Source organism: Chlamydomonas reinhardtii, chromosome 16 (genome assembly GCF_000002595.2).
Source record: "Chlamydomonas reinhardtii strain CC-503 cw92 mt+ chromosome 16, whole genome shotgun sequence".
In the NCBI taxonomy this organism is placed as follows: domain Eukaryota; kingdom Viridiplantae; phylum Chlorophyta; class Chlorophyceae; order Chlamydomonadales; family Chlamydomonadaceae; genus Chlamydomonas; species Chlamydomonas reinhardtii.
In genome coordinates, this window is record NC_057019.1 from 5,857,933 (window position 1) to 5,872,950 (window position 15,018).

Below are 15,018 nucleotides of genomic sequence, written 5' to 3' on the forward strand. Positions count from 1 at the left end.
GCAGTAGGGTTTTGCAGCAATGCATTGTCAGCAAGAAGAGTTCTTTAACAAGAAAACTATATTTTGACCGCAACGTTATGGAAAGCGCACAGACTTTCACATGACAAAACCAATAGGCTCGAGTTAGTTGATGAGCGGGGCTCAACATTCTAGGACATGTCTCAAACCGATTAATTGGAGGCGCTCGGCTGGAGACGGCGATGGGGCTGCACGAGTTGTGGCGCCTCGTGCTGCTGGCGCTGCTGCTGGTGGCGAGCTGCCGGGGTGAAGCTATCTGCAGTTCACCTTCCAACTGGTCTCCCGGGCTGGAAGCGAGGTCCGTGCGCGCTCACACATTGATGCGTCCACTCTCTTGAATGCAAACAACTCAGCCGAAATGCCTATTCTCCTTTGTCGCAGCTGCACACAACATGATGCTGAACTAGCAGCGCAGCTTGTGCTGAACGCGTCACGATGCGCATCGCTCGAGAGCAGGGTGCGTGGGGCTCTGCGTGCCGCTTGCCGTGATAAAAAGGACGCATGCCCAGTGCTTCAGGCCACTAAAAACCTGGTCACGCCCCCCTGTTGTAGTCATCCGGCTGACCTCCAGACTGCCCGCTTTACGAGCGCCCGCCCCATGCTTATACCCCCCGCTCCCCGCTCCTCCTAACCACACGGCCTAGCGCTGACGCCGCCTTCGGACCGACGTGAATGTTGGCGTGTTTCCTCTCCACACAGGAACTGCGGATCTTCTCTTCCTTCGCTTCGGTTTTGGGGCCGCTGCAGGACGCCGGCCGTCTGTTGGCGTCCGACGGCGGGTTCAATCTCTCAGCCGTAGTGACGCCCAGCTTTTTCGAGCTGAGAGCGGTCAACGTCAGTGTGGAAAACTCGCGCGGCATCCTTGACTACTATGATGGCTACCTCGTGCCGGCGGAGGCGCTACCGGAGATGGCGCTGGCCGGCTTGATAGCGCCCCTGGACCACATCATCATGGAAACGTGAGCAGCAGCCGCAGGGGCGGCCCCGTGCCTGCCCGGCACGCTGGGCGTGCAGGGTGTGCGCAGGCGGCTCTCTGCCGCCGCAACCTTTTACTCGCTCATGCTCTTGGAGCCGCGGCCGTGCACGGTGTGCACGCTGTCCACGCTGTGCTTGACGCTCAATGATCTGAACGTCACTGTCCACGTCCATGAGTCAGTCTCTGGGGACGGCCGCAGCGTTGGCCCACCGTACACGGCAGCGGCTTCGAAAGCATGAGCGAGCGAAGGTTATGGCGGCATAAGCGCCTGAAGTAGGAAGCCACGCGAGTTGGTCCACGGCCCACATCTGCCCTGACTGATGCATTCGCATGATTGAAGTTTGGTTGGCAGATGCAACTGCCTGCGCACGTCACTCCCGCCGCGCAGATCCTGACTTCGTCTCCCTCTCACCGCCCATGACTTCCCCATTTCCCGCAGCCCCGACCTGAACTGGTTCCGCATTGCTCGGTTCTTCCGGGGCGCAGCCGTGCTGCACGGCCAGGATACGTACGGCGTGCCTCTGGGCGGGGCGCCGACACTCTTGTACTACAGGTACGAACCTTGCGGCATGCCTCTAATGCTCTATGCAGTATTGCTCTTAGTTGCAACGCACGCCATCCCAACATCCTAAGTGGAAACATATTGCTCGGAATTCGGTTGTGGCGTACAGGAAGGACGTGTTTGACCGGCTGGACATACCAGTGCCAGCCACGTGGGAGCAGCTGCTGGCAACTGCGCAGCGCTGGCAGGGCGTGGACGTGAACGGCGACGGCCAGCCCGACTGGCCGTTCTGCTACAACCGCCTGGCATGTGGGTCGTGGATTAGGGCTGGCGGGGCGTTAAGGCAGCGTCGTGGGCGTGGGCCTGGGGCTAGGCAAGGCCACGAGCGGCGCAGGCACGGGACTACGGGCCTGAGCAAGCCAGGGCGTTGAGCTGTTTGCAGGCACGGGACCAAACACCGGCTCAATTCCGGTACCCCGTGGAGCCTCGCGAGGCGAGACCTTTGCACGCAGTGATCTCCCCACGCCGCCTGACGCTTGCCGGCCTGCTGCGCACCCCTCGCGCGCGACGCAGACTGCGGCGGCTGGGGGCTGCAGGCTGTGGCGGCGCCCTACCTGCAGACGTCGCGGTCCGCTGGCTACATGATCGACCCCGCATCTGGGTCGGTGCTTTTCGGATCGGCGGGATGGATTCGTGCGATGCAGGTGTGGCAGGCCCTGGCTGAGCTGTCGCCGCCGGAGGACGCGCACAACTGCATCGCCACAACCAGCGACAGCTTTGACCACTTCGCGGCCGGCACGTGCATGATGACCTTTAACCACATTGAGTTCTTCAAGGTAAGATGGCTGGGCTTGGGGTGGGGCGAGAAATGGGAGAAAGAGGAGGAGGGATGCATGTGGTGGACAGGGTACAGACAGCGGCTGTGTTTGGCAGGGCGAGGCAGGCATGCGAGCGGACGTGTCGGGGATGGAGGATGCATGGGCACGGGCGGTTGTGAGATCCTCCCAACACGCGGACAACAAGCCGGCGCCTTACGTAAACTTTGCCAGGTGCCGTTAATGCCCGAATACACTCATGCCGGCGCAGTTCTACGCGGGGCCTGGCGCATTGCCGGCGCTGCGCTCCAACCTGGGCGTGGCACTGGTGCCCGGCAGCGCCGTGGTGCTCAACCGCACAAGCGGCCAGCTAGTGGGCTGTAGCGCCGCAATATGCCCCACAGCATCCTACGAGCAGGACTTGCCGGCGCCCTGGGAGCTTCAGGAGCTGGCGGCAGCTGTGCAGCAGCCGGTGGACACCACGACTTCCGGCGGCGATGGCGCCACAGCGCCGCCGACAACGGCGTCGCGTGTCGGGACGCAGAACGGGACCGCGACGCAGGCACCAACGCGGACGGTGAATCAGACGCTCCTCGTGAATCGCGCCGCCTACATGCTTGGCGGCGTGGTGGGCGTGGTCAGTCGGCGCAACCCGCGCGCTGTGCAGGCCCAGGTTGTGGACCTGTTCTCGCGGCTCACCTCGCCATCACAACTGGGCATGACGCTGCAGACGCGGCCAGGCACATGTGAGTGTCGTGCGGCAGCGCAGTTCTACGCGGGGCCTGGCGCATTGCCTCCGCTCCTGCCCGAACCCCCGCTCACTTGTGCACGCCCCCCCTGCCACAGTCCTGGGCCCCTTCCGCACCGACCACTGGAGCCCCGCCTCCGCGCACTACTGGACCACCGCGGGCTACGAGCCGTCAGCGGTGTCGGACATGCTGCTGGCGGTATCGCAGGTGTACACAGGCAACAACCAGGTGTCCACGATGCGGCTGCCGGGTCAGCCCGAGGTGGAAGCTCTGCTGACGGCGGCGGCGGCGGCCCTGGACAACGGCACGGAGCCGGCGGCGGTGGCGGCGCGGCTGGATGCGGGCGTGCCGGCGGCGCTGGATGCGGGGTGGGCGCCGTATGTGCTGGCTGACGTCAGTGGCAAGGGCGGCAACAGCAGTAGCAGTAGCGAGCTGCCGGGCTGGCTGTTGCTGTACCGGGTCCAGGTCGGGTACACGGAGCCGGTGGCGCCGGTCCAGGTGGGTGCTGGCGGGCTCCCGCGCAGGGGCGTCGTGGAGATGTGGCTTTGGGCGATCATTGCTCGGACTTGGGAATGACATGGCTCGCCTCCGCATCTGCCTGCTGTTTCCCTTTCTCCTCAACCTCCCCAACAAACCATTCCGCCCCCAACAACTTCGCCTTATCTTGATTAATCATGAATGTAACCCCGCCGCGCCCCTGGTGCCTGCTTCCCCTCGCGCAGCCGCCTCTGCCGCCCAATACCAACTCCACATCCGTGTCCAAGCAGGCCATCGTGGTCATCGCGGTGGTGCTAGGGCTGGTGGCGGCGCTCACAGGCGTCGTGGCGCTGGAGGTGCGTGTCAGTGTGTTTGCTGTGTGTGTGTGTGTGTGTGTGTGTGTGTGTGTGTGTGTGTGTGTGTGTGTGTGTGTGTGTGTGTGTGTGTGTGTGTGTGTGTGCTGTGTGCCCTTCGCAGATTTAGTATGTGCCTTGCGCAGTGCGCTGGGTGCTGGTCGTGTTTTGATCGCGATCAGCGGCCTGTGGGCTGCCCGCGGGCTGCCTCATGGTCTTCTTAGGGGGGTTTCACATGTGACAACCCGGTTTCGGTGAATCCACCTGGCTTCGGCGAAGCCAGGGGCGAATCCGATTCACATGCGGCTGCCTCGAATCCACCTTGGGTGGGCGCCAATCCAGCTCTGGAAGGGCCGAACTATGTCTCCGCATACAATCCCAGCGCTCCCATACTCTTATTTTACACGCATAGTGAGTTCCCGATGCGTGACTCGCCCGCAACCGCGACATGCCGAGTCCACCTCGCTCCATACACCGCCCCCGAACATTCTGTATGGCACATAAAGTGCTTTGAAGCGTTTTTGTTGCATAGTTGGTGCGACCACGGTGTAATCCTCGTGCAGGAGCTAGGAAAGCCCAACATGTCGAAACATCCGAGGCGTGCGCGCTCATGGAGGATGCTCTAGCCCCGCTCCCACCTACAATATAATATTATGAAGATCATAACCATTTTGATGGAGGCTGTCGCAACTATAAGCGCACTCTGCTCCACGGCACACAGCAATGCTCGTCGCCGCGAGGGTTTCGGCGTCCAAGTGGTTGATATCACATGATTGGGGTAAGAAAATAGTATAGAAAATTTCAGACGTCTCGAAACTAAGTATGTGTGTTGGGCGAATCCGGGCTGCGGACCCGGATTCGCGAGCTGGCTTCGGACCTGGTTTCGGGGGTGGTTTCGACCTGGTTTCGACCTGGTTTCGACCCGAAGCTAGCTTCGCATGTCACATGTGAAACCCCCCTTAGCGTTCTCCTGCCGTCTCTGTCGCTGCGCGCCCACGCCACGCGCGCACACGCACAGGTGCGGAACAAGCGGCGGCACAAGGACCTGTTGGGCCGCGTGAAGCCGCCGCTGGGCGACCCAGACACCACCATCGTGGTGGCCTCCATTCAGGTGTGTGCGCCGGAGGTGTGTGCGCCGGAGTGCGCGCAGGGCCCGCAGCGCTACGGTGCACCGGTAGATGCCCCTCCGTTGCTGAGCTCATGAGGTTGTCATGCCGTGCATTCGCGCATTCGCCCAACAACCCGGCTTGGCTTCAACACCCGCCAAGCCACTCTACGGGGTTCTTTACCTTGCGCTTCTGCTACTGCTGGTACTGCTGCTGCTGCTACTGCTGGTACTGCTGCTGCTACTGCTACTGACGCTTCTGCTGCTGCTCCTGCTCCCTAGGACTTTGACGAGCTGTGGGAGGCGCTCATCAGCGACGCCAGCGAGCGGGCGCTGCAGCAGTTCAGCGACCTAGTCGACGACCTGCTCAGCAGGTTCAGGTGGGAGGGGCGGGCCGTGAGCTTGCATATGCGCGTACGGTATTGATGCCGGAAGGAGTTCGGGTGTTGGCCGACTGCGGGGATGGCGGAAGCACACGGCGGCTGGGGGAGACGGGGGCTTCGGCCCGCCCGCACACAACTTACCGTATGCCATCAGGCTAAATGCTCAGCGCAACGGCACGGCACGCGCTGCTGTGTGCGGGGCGGCCGCGCTGAACGACATGTCGAACAGCCCCCCACGCCGCGACTCCCGCCCTGCAGCGGCTACCGCGCTCCCTCGGAGGAGGAGGACGTGGTGGTGGCTTTCCACTGCCCGCGCGACGCCTGCGAGTTCGCGCTGGAGCTGCAGCGCGGCCTGCTGGCGCAGCGCTGGCCGCGCCACGTGCTGGAGATGGAGCAGTTCCGGCCGCACTACCTGGCGCAGAGGTGCGGGCGCGGAAAGGGCGGTTGCCGTTCGTGCGAGACGGCGTGATGATGGGGTGGCAGATGACAGAACCTGCACAGCTACAGAGAACTAACGCTCAACCAACCTCGGGTGTGGGGTCAGGTGCATTGGGCACGGCCAGACTGCGTTTGAGCGATGGGGCAGGTCACTAACGCGGCTCATGGATCTGCCTGTGTACCTGCCCTTATTGCTTGTGAGTGCAGGAAGAAACCGAGCTTCAGTCAGAGCTACGGGCACGGGCCCTCTCGCGTGCCGCTGTCGCCCTTGGTTACGACTGGGCCCATGGTGAGGCCCTTGATTCCTGAGCGCGCACACACCACCGCAGTCACGCCTGCCCACCCTGCCAAACCCGCCGATCCTGCCATCGTGCACATCCACTTCGCGCCCTTGCAACGCACCACAAGCAGCTTTTGAATTGCATTCGTGTACGACACACATCGCGTGACAGGCCCTCTTTTCTGACGCACACACTGCTCACACACCCAAACGCACAGGCTGAGGACGACGACAAGCTTTTCACGCTCGACACGCGCGCCGACAACGTGCGGTCCTTCGGCGAGCAGTGCGTGGCGTCGTGGCAACACGCCGAGCCGCACACGCCGGACGCGGAGCTGGCGTTCTGCGGCATTCGCGCGCGCCTGGGCGTGTGCGCGGTGGGGTTCAGCCGACTGGGACTGGAGCTGGAGCCGGGGCACCGGCGCTACATATTCAGTGGCGAGGTGAAGCAGTTCATGCCATAGGGGGCAGGGGCAGGGGCGTGGACGTTGCGCGGCGCGATTGTGGGGTTGGGGGAAGCGTGGGAAATGGCAGCGCTGCACAGTATGGGAAGAAGCGGCCTCACATTGGCTGCGTGTGTATGTCGCGGACGGGCGTGGCTTCCGAAGCGCGCTTGCGCGAATCTGTATACTGTTGATTGTCGGTGTCTGACGTGTGTCCTCGTCACTCACTCACTCGCTCGCCTGCTCGCTCGCTTGCTCGCTCGCTTGTCAGGCGGTGGAGGTGGCTGCCGCGGCTGCCGCTGCGGCCCAGGGCGGCATGGTGCTCATCCCGCAGTCCACCTTCCGGCAGCTGCACCTGGAGATGCTGGCAGAGCAGTGCCTGGTGGGTGGCGGCTGTGCGGCAGCGGGGCATGGGGCAGGGGGCTGGATCGCCGCCGGGATGGGGCGGTAGCCGTGCGGCCGCGTTTCGGCGGACCGAGCATGTCGCACCTCGATGCATGACAACACCCCTGCCGGGTGTCTCCATGCGGCGTCGCCCCATCATCTTCCCACCTCATCCCCGCCTCCTCCCCGCCTCCTCCCCACCTCATCCCTGCCCCAGCCCCGCCTTATCCCCGCCTCATCCCCGCTTCCTCCTGCCCGCAGTTCTGCCACCTGGGCGAGTACCAGCTGACCTCCGAGCTGCCGCCCATGGACCTGTACCTGGCGCTGGACCGCCAGCTGCTGGGCCGACTGGCGCTGTTCGGGCCGCTGTCCTGCTACCTGCAGGTGCGGCGCGCGGGGGGCTGGGCGGGGGCGTAGCCGCTCATGTGAAGAACGGGGGAGGGGGTTGCAGGGATGTTTGGAAAAGCGGTACAGGGGGGGGAGCCATCCATGCGTTTCGGGGTTGGGGTGCGGGGGCAGGGTCGAGTGCGGGGGCATCTGAAAGGGGGTAATTCGTGCCATGCCGGACTCACGAACGATAGCACCCAGAGACCGGAGGGAGTACGGTAGGTGCGGCACTGCGGCCTACCGGAACGGGGATGCGTTGGAATGGCCTTGGCACGTGGAGCGCAAGGGCAGTCCCTCAGCGCCTGTCAGCAACACACACACAACACGAATTCCACCATGTACCATGCTACCGTAAACGACGCCCTGACGGTCCTGATGCCCTTGTCGCTCTTCGCTGTTGGCCTCCTGCCACGTCGCCACCTGCAGTGGAGCCAGGGCGCCTTCGCCGCGCCCGTGCACTCGGCCAGCATGGTGTTCACACACGTGGTGGGCGTGCAGACGCTGCTGGCGTGGAACTACGACCTCATGCAGGTGGGGTTGTTCCCAATTAACTTGCGGAGGTCTGGAGGCCCAGCACAGACTTGTTCGGGCGGTGGGACTGGTGGCATCAGGTGTGCGCAGGCTCGTACGCCTGTGCCCTCTTCAGCTCAAACCCACCTGTTCCCATTTTCTTCCACCTCCTGAGCCTCCACCTTCTCCACCCGCACCTTCCTCACCGCCATCCGCTGCCCGCACTTGCGCCCCCGCGCCTGCCGTCTGCCTCCCCCCCACGTGGTACGCAGGACGTGATCGAGACGTTCACGCGGCTGGCGCAGGTGGAGCTGCAGCAGGCGGGCGGCTACCTGGTGGAGCACGTGGAGGGCTTCATGCTCACCGCCTTCCACTCGCCCGCGGACGCCATCCTGTGGGGCCTGCGCATGCAGGAGCTCATGCTCAAGGAGGACTGGTGAGGGTGGGGGCCAGCGGGGGTGGGGAGGGGGCCGGCGGCCGGCGGCCTGGGGTGGGGTGGGGGGGCGCAGGGGGCAGGGGGCGCAGAGGCAGGGGGCGCAGGGGGCAGGGGGCGGGCGGGGGGAGATGCGAGAGGGAATGAACCAGCTCCACGACGTTTCTACCGCATAGCCCCCCTTCGATTTACCCTGAGCTGCACTCGTGTCCCCGACCCGCGCTCGCGCCCAGGCCCGACGAGCTGCTGTCACATGAACTGTGTGAGGAGGTGACGGTGACGGTGCCGGTACGCGGCGGCGAGGTGACCAGCGCTACGGTGTTCCGGGGGCCCCGCCTGAAGACCGGCATCGACATCGGCCAGGTGCTGGCGCGCCTGCACACCATGACCGGCCGCATGACCTACCGCGGCAAGGTCATGAACCGCGCCGCGCGCATCAGCGCCGCCGCAAGCAGCGGGCAGGTGCGTGCGGTGCGGGGAACGCGCATGCGGCGCTGCTTGGGGCGTGCAGGGCGTCTTCTGGGGGCCGCTGCGGAGGTCGCACTGCAGGCTGCGGCCGAGTGCCTTCACGTGGGCCCTTCATGACGCTACCAAGTTCGCTTCACCGACACCTCCTGATCTCCTGCTGCAATGACACAGTCCGAACAGCAAACCGTTTAACCACGCATTTTCCCGCTCGTGTGTGGACGCACGCAGGTGCTGTGCAGCGCCGAGGCCTGGGAGAGCTGCACCGCCAACCCCAACGCCCTGCGGCTGGTGTCGGGCACCAGCCTGGGCCTGTTCCAACTCAAGGGCATTGCGGAGCGCATCGAGGTCTTCCACTGCACGTGAGCTGGTGCCGTACATGCAGCCTGCGCCTGCAACAAAGCTTAGGCTGGGTAGCGGTCAGGTGCAGGGTAATGGCGCGGCTTCGAGGCGGCAGGACGTGCTTCTCAATGCTCTCGCCTGTGTGTGCTCCCACGTCTGGTGCGCGCAGGTACCAGCGGCAGTTCCCCGCAGCCGCCTCCACTCGTCGCAGCAGCACCGTGTCGCAGGGCATGCACTCCTCCGACAACCACACCGCCGCGACGGCGGCGGCGGTGGCGGCGGCCGCCGGCAGCTTGGCCGCCGCCGCCAGCACGCGCCGCCGCTCCACCGTAGTGCTGTCCACCACCTCCCACCACTCGCACCACCTCTCCTCCCACCACACCGGCTCACACCGCACCTCCCACCACACCGGCTCGCACCGCACCTCCCACCACACCAGCGCTGCCTTCGAGCACGCCTCCGCCTCGGCCTCCGCCTCCGAGGCTCTCGGCCACGTCATCGTGGGTGGCGCCGCCGGCATCGGCGCCGTCGGCGGCGCCGCCGGCATCGGCGCCGTCGGCGGCGCCGCCGGGCGGCGGCCGTCGGCGGCCTCGTCAGCCATGGCTGCCCGCAGCAGCATGGGGCCGGTGCACGTGACGGACATGCTGACGCTCATGGGAGTGGACCATTCGGCGGGCGCCGCGCCGGGCAGCATGCCGGGAGTGGCCATGGGCCACATCCCTGCCTCACCCACGCAGCCCACGCCGCTGCTGGTGCCTATCGCCGCGAGCGGCATCGCAGACGCGGCGGGCATGGCCGCCGGCCCCGGGACCGGCACGGGGCCTTCAGGCAGCTCGCCTGGATCTCGGTGGCACGGCGGCGCAGGCGGAGGTGGCGCGGCGGCGGCGGCTGTGGCGCCGGTGCCAGGGGTTTCCATGGGTGGGCAGAGTAGCGTTGGCGGGTCACCGAGCAGCAACGGCCCAGCCACCGCTGTGGCGACGGCGCGCGCTGCCCTGGCTGCAGTGCTGCAGTCCCGCACGCGCTCCGCCTCCGCCATCCACCTCTCCAACCAGCAGCAGCCCCTCCGCACGCGCTCGGCTCGCAGCCGCCGGCCAGCACTGGCGCCGGCGCCAGGCAGCAGCGCAGACTCAGCCTCCGAGCCGCAGGTTTCCCTGCTTGACTCCGCCGGAGCGCCTCCCGGCGTGCCCGGATCCCCGGGCCCCTCAGTGCTGGGCCTCGCCGCCCGGACCGCCTCTCGAAACCGGCTCGCGGTGCTGCAGGCGGCGGCGGCAGCACCAGGTGCCGCCGACGCGCGTCTGGCGTCACCCAAGGCGGCGGCCCAACTCGAGCGGCCCGGCGGCGGGAACTTGGGAGGCGGCGGCAGCTTCGGACATGGCAGCAGTGGCGAAGGCGACGACGGCGGCGAGGAGGACGACGAGGATGGCATGGCGGCACTGACTGCGGCGTCCGTGGCGGCGGCGGCGGCGGCGCACCAGCAGCATATCTTCGGCACCAGCACGGTCGCCGCCGCCGCTGTGGCTGCGGGCGGCAGCGGCGCCAATGCGGTCGCGGCGGTGTACGCGATGCTGCCGAGTGTGGTGCTGTCGGCAGGGGTGCCGCACGCGGCTGTGTCCGCCGCCGCGGCAAATGCAGCGACAGCGGCGTCCTCGAGCAACCCTGCAAACCTGCACCCGCCCAGCGGCGTGGGGCTGGCGCTGGAGCTCATTGACGAGGCGGGGGCGAACGAGGGAGACGGTAGCAGCGCCGAAGCCAGCGTGAGCAGCAAGCGGACGAAGACCGGAACGGGCGTGGCAGAGGTTGCCGCCAGCGCTGCCGCGATGTTGGGGCCGTCGGCGGCGGTCTCGCCGCGCCCAGGCGAGCCGTCTCCCATGCTGGCCACCATCGGCGAAGTGGTGCTTGGCAAAAGCGCCTCCTTTGGCCTGGCCGGCGCCAACAGCACCTTCCCTGGTAGTGGGGCCTCCGAGGGCGGTGCCGCCGCGACCACCACGCCGGGTAACGCTCACGACAGTGGCAGCGCTGCAGGCCGACAGCACCCCGGCTCCGCGCGCGTCCGCCGCCGCAGCCGCGGTGGCAGCGGCGGCTCCGCCGGCGCCTTGCTGCGCTCGCCCATCCAGCTGCCGCTGCCGCCGCCGCAGCCATCGTCGGCGCTGGCGCTGTCCGGCAACGTCTACAGCAGCGACTTCGGCGCGGCCTTTGGCGACACGATGGAGGGCGCCAGCGCCGCCGCCGCCGCTGCTTATGGATGCCCGGTGTCGCACCTGCTCGCCGGCGCCGGCGGCGCCAACGCCGAACCCCCCTTCGACAAGCCTTTGGTCGAGACGTTGGAGGTGACGGCGTCCACAAACGGCCTTGGCCGCACTGGCTACGGTATCACCGCCTCCTCCGCCGCTGACTCCATTGGCAGCTCCCTGCAGGGCGGCGGAGGCGGAGGCGAGGGCAGGCAGGTTGGGCGGACCGGAAGCGCCACAAGCGGCCACATGGCGTACCTGGCAGGCATTGGCGCGATCAGGGCCGCGCCGGCGACACACACCACCGCCAGCGGCAGCGGCTTTAACGTGGCCAGCGCCAACAGCGTCGAGAGCCCGGTGCACAGCGGCAGCACGCCGCATACCACCGGCGGCGGCATCAGGACGCTAGTCGCCAGCGCCGGCGCCAACAACGGCCACGGAGGTGCGGGCGGCGCAGCGAAGGTGCTGTCAGCGGCGGCGGCCGCGCTCACGAGCCCCGTGGGCAGCGGGGCTGCGGGCGGCAGCGGTAGCAGCAGCAGCGGCGGCGGCGGCGGCGCGGGCGTGTTCAAACGCACGCCGCGCAGCTCCCTGGCCTCGTCCCCTTCGCACCTGCACTCTCCGCCGCAGTCGCAGCCGCACGCACACAGCTTATTGGGCACGCAGCTCCCACAGCAGCAACAGATGCCGTTGCCATCGGCGCCGCTGGGCCTGACACTGCCAGCGCCGGCGCTGGTGTCCGCCGAAGGCACCGAGTCCTCAGCTGCCCAGGCGTCTGTCGCCAGCTCTGTCCTCAATATCGTGTCCTCAAGCCTCGACCCCCACACCGAAGCCCTGGCCGCCGCCGCCGCCTCTGCAGCGGCCGATGCCGCGCATGGCAAAGACGCAGCACGGGCAGTAGAGTCGAAGACCAGTGGCGACACGCCATCGGAGGGTGTGCCTGCAACAGCTGTGCCGGCGGTGGCTGCCGATGCGGCATCAGAGCAAGCGGCGGCGGGCCGAGAGCAGCTGAGCTTGGCTCCGGCGGTCGCGGCCGAGGCTCAAGGCCAGCACGAGCAGTCAGGTACAGGAGCAGCAGGGGCGCAACAGCCGGCGCTGGATGGCGAGCCGGCGAGGGAGGGCGCCGCCGCCAGCGGGGATGCTGTCCCCGGTTCCGCGCAAGCAGGCACGGAGCACGGCTCTGCCGGCAGCGGCAACCTCCGAGTCGTGACCGGCGCAAAGGCAGGAGCAGCACCTGTCAATATCAGCGGACCGGCCGTAGGTGGCAAGCACTTGCAGAGCGGTGTCACGGCGCCGCCAGGCGCCAGTGGCGGCGCAGCCGCGGCGGCCGCCATTGCTGCCGCCGGCCGGCCTGGCCGCGCCATGGGCGTTGTATCCAGCGATATGCCCTCCAATGTGGCCTCACCGGGCAGCCCCTGGGTCAGCGGCTACAGCGAGTTGGACAGCACACTGGCCGGCGCCGCCAGCTCGGTCTACGCCTACTCGGCTGGCGGCGGCGCCGGCGGCGGCGGCGCCGGCAGCCGCCAGGTGCTGCGGATGGCGGCTGCCACATCGACCGGGTCGGTGTCGGTTCCGGGATCCGCGCCGACGCCGGCAGCGATGTCATCGACGGCGGGCGGCGGCGGCGTGGTGCTCGTGCGCAGCCGAGCAGGCGGGCGCGGCGTGGTGCGGCCGGGCTGCAGCGGCAGCGTGGAGGGCAGCGGCGCGAGCAGCGTCGAGGAGAACGGCGGCCCCCTGGCGGCGGGACCTATTGACGATCTTAGCAATGGCGGCGGCAGCGGCAGTGGCGACAGCGGCCCCGCAGCGGTCACCGACACGCCCGGTGGAGCGTCGGGGGCGCTGCGGGTGCCCTCTCGCAAGCAACTGCGCGGTGGCGGCGCTGGTGGTGGCGGCGCCAACGGAAGCGCTGGCAGCGGCCGTGGCGAGGGCCGGCGGCTCAGCCCCATTCGCAGCTCCAGCAACACAGCAGACGGCGGCACCCCCTCGCTGGCGGCGGCGGCGGCAGTGTACGGCATCGACATGCCACCCGAGGCTGCGTACCATAGCAGCGGCAACGATGACAACGCTGCCCTGGCAGCGGCGTTTGGGGTTGGCATGCCGCCGCCGCCGCCACCAGTTGCCCCTGCAGACCGCAGCCGGGGTGGGTTCCATGGTGACTTGGCCGCGGCGGCGGCGGCGTTTGGGGTCGGGCCGCCGCCGCCGGCGCCGCTGGCTGGCCTCGGTGACTACAACCTGCCAGGTGTCAGGAGCCCCACGCCAGAGCAGCTGGCGGAGGCGATGAAACTACTTGGAGAGTCGCACCACTAACCAACATTGGAAGCGCACTAACATGCTTAAGAACACGAAAGATGTGCTGAAGTTGAAGGAGATCGAGGTCAATCAAGACAGTCTCCCTGCCGCTGCCGGTGAAGTGGTTGTTCGCGTTGGCAGTACTGCTTGTCGCGCTACTGCTGCGCCTGCTACTGGGAGCAGTGATGATCAGCAGGCGGCTGCGCCTTGCCAAGCTTGTTTGTTCCTTGTTTTAGCCAACGCATATACGCATTGGCCACGTGCAATGACTGAAGGTCTCCTGAAGGCAAACGTCTGGCCGTTGAAGACGTCGGGCTTGATAGCAATAAAGTGCGCTTCACGATTGCGGAAGTCTGGACGCATCGGGCGATGGCGGGGTGCGATTAGGCGGCATGATCTTTGTTTGTTCTGATGAACGGTGCCACGATAGCGCCGGGTTGTCCCTGCATGTGTCCAGGCGTTGCAGGATTGTGGTAGGGGAGCGCTAGGGCAGCTGACACTGCTGCTGCGCTTGAAATCATGTTTGGAGCTTCCGTAGATTACATGCGCAGTTCGTTGAAATGATGTGTGGTTGGCTGTGACCCATATCCCGGTCCGCCAGCATGGGTAGTTGGCAAGGTGACCAAGCGGGCGGACCAGTCAACCAGGTTCCATTACGGGTGACTCCGTGCGTGCACGTGTAAGCAATGAAGGCATCTCTGTGCAGGCGTGTGCGCTGGAAGGAAAGCAGCGCTTGGCCGTGTTGATATGGTAGCAGCAGTGTGCGTTTGGTAGCAGCAGTGTGCATATGGTCACGCTTGTGGAAAAGTTCGAAAGGTACTTGTACAGGATGTCGCTTCGCTCCCGGGGCTTAGCCCGTAGTCGGAGTCGAATAATCGGACCATGAGCGCGTCCCCAGGTGACAAGCAGCGGTGACGTGGCTACGCCATGCCGGTATGCTGACGTCTGTTTACGATATGGTGCCAAGGGCTGTCGCTCTGGTGCTGTGGTGCAGTAACTTGGGCCCTATCTGGCCGGCTAACTTTGCAGTGGGGCTGTAAGCTTGCCCGCCCTGCCTGGCCGCTTAAAAAATGTTGTTGTGGAGCGGAGGTCGCGTCCGAAGGCAGGTGTGAAGGGGTATCTCCGTCGTGGAGGGAGTACTGGTGGTTAACTGCAGCGCACAGTTGGCTCACCCGCATGCTTTGTGCGTTGATAACGTGGTAGCCTTGAATGCGAACTGCGTGTGTTGGTAGCAATGAATGAGTAGAGCGTGACGCGGGGAGTCCTTCAGGACACCCTGCAGGACCAAATGGCCTCCTGAGCATTGACAGGTTGACAGGCATTGTGACAGAGGCGCCCTCTACCTGACAAAGTGGTTTGTAAGGTACACGCTGTGCGTCATATATGATTAACGTCTATACTTCTGGGGCGACTATGCTGGTAGGGGGGAACCATGGGTTTCGGG

General features: G+C 66.2%; 1 protein-coding gene across 1 annotated transcript; it reads left to right on the plus strand.

Annotated features, from left to right (window-relative positions):
* Nucleotides 1-85: 85 nt before the first annotated feature.
* Nucleotides 86-14,948, plus strand: CHLRE_16g677550v5 (uncharacterized protein). The gene is made up of 21 exons (XM_043071333.1): nucleotides 86-316; nucleotides 400-475; nucleotides 718-977; nucleotides 1,434-1,547; nucleotides 1,666-1,805; nucleotides 2,070-2,332; nucleotides 2,583-3,057; nucleotides 3,158-3,558; nucleotides 3,783-3,893; nucleotides 4,909-5,001; nucleotides 5,278-5,375; nucleotides 5,637-5,801; nucleotides 6,024-6,105; nucleotides 6,315-6,539; nucleotides 6,811-6,921; nucleotides 7,185-7,307; nucleotides 7,737-7,841; nucleotides 8,093-8,256; nucleotides 8,487-8,715; nucleotides 8,950-9,080; nucleotides 9,230-14,948. Exons 1-21 carry the CDS (start codon nucleotides 201-203, stop codon nucleotides 13,590-13,592), a joined length of 7,845 nt encoding a protein of 2,614 aa, XP_042916068.1. The 5' UTR covers nucleotides 86-200; the 3' UTR covers nucleotides 13,593-14,948.
* Nucleotides 14,949-15,018: the final 70 nt, after the last annotated feature.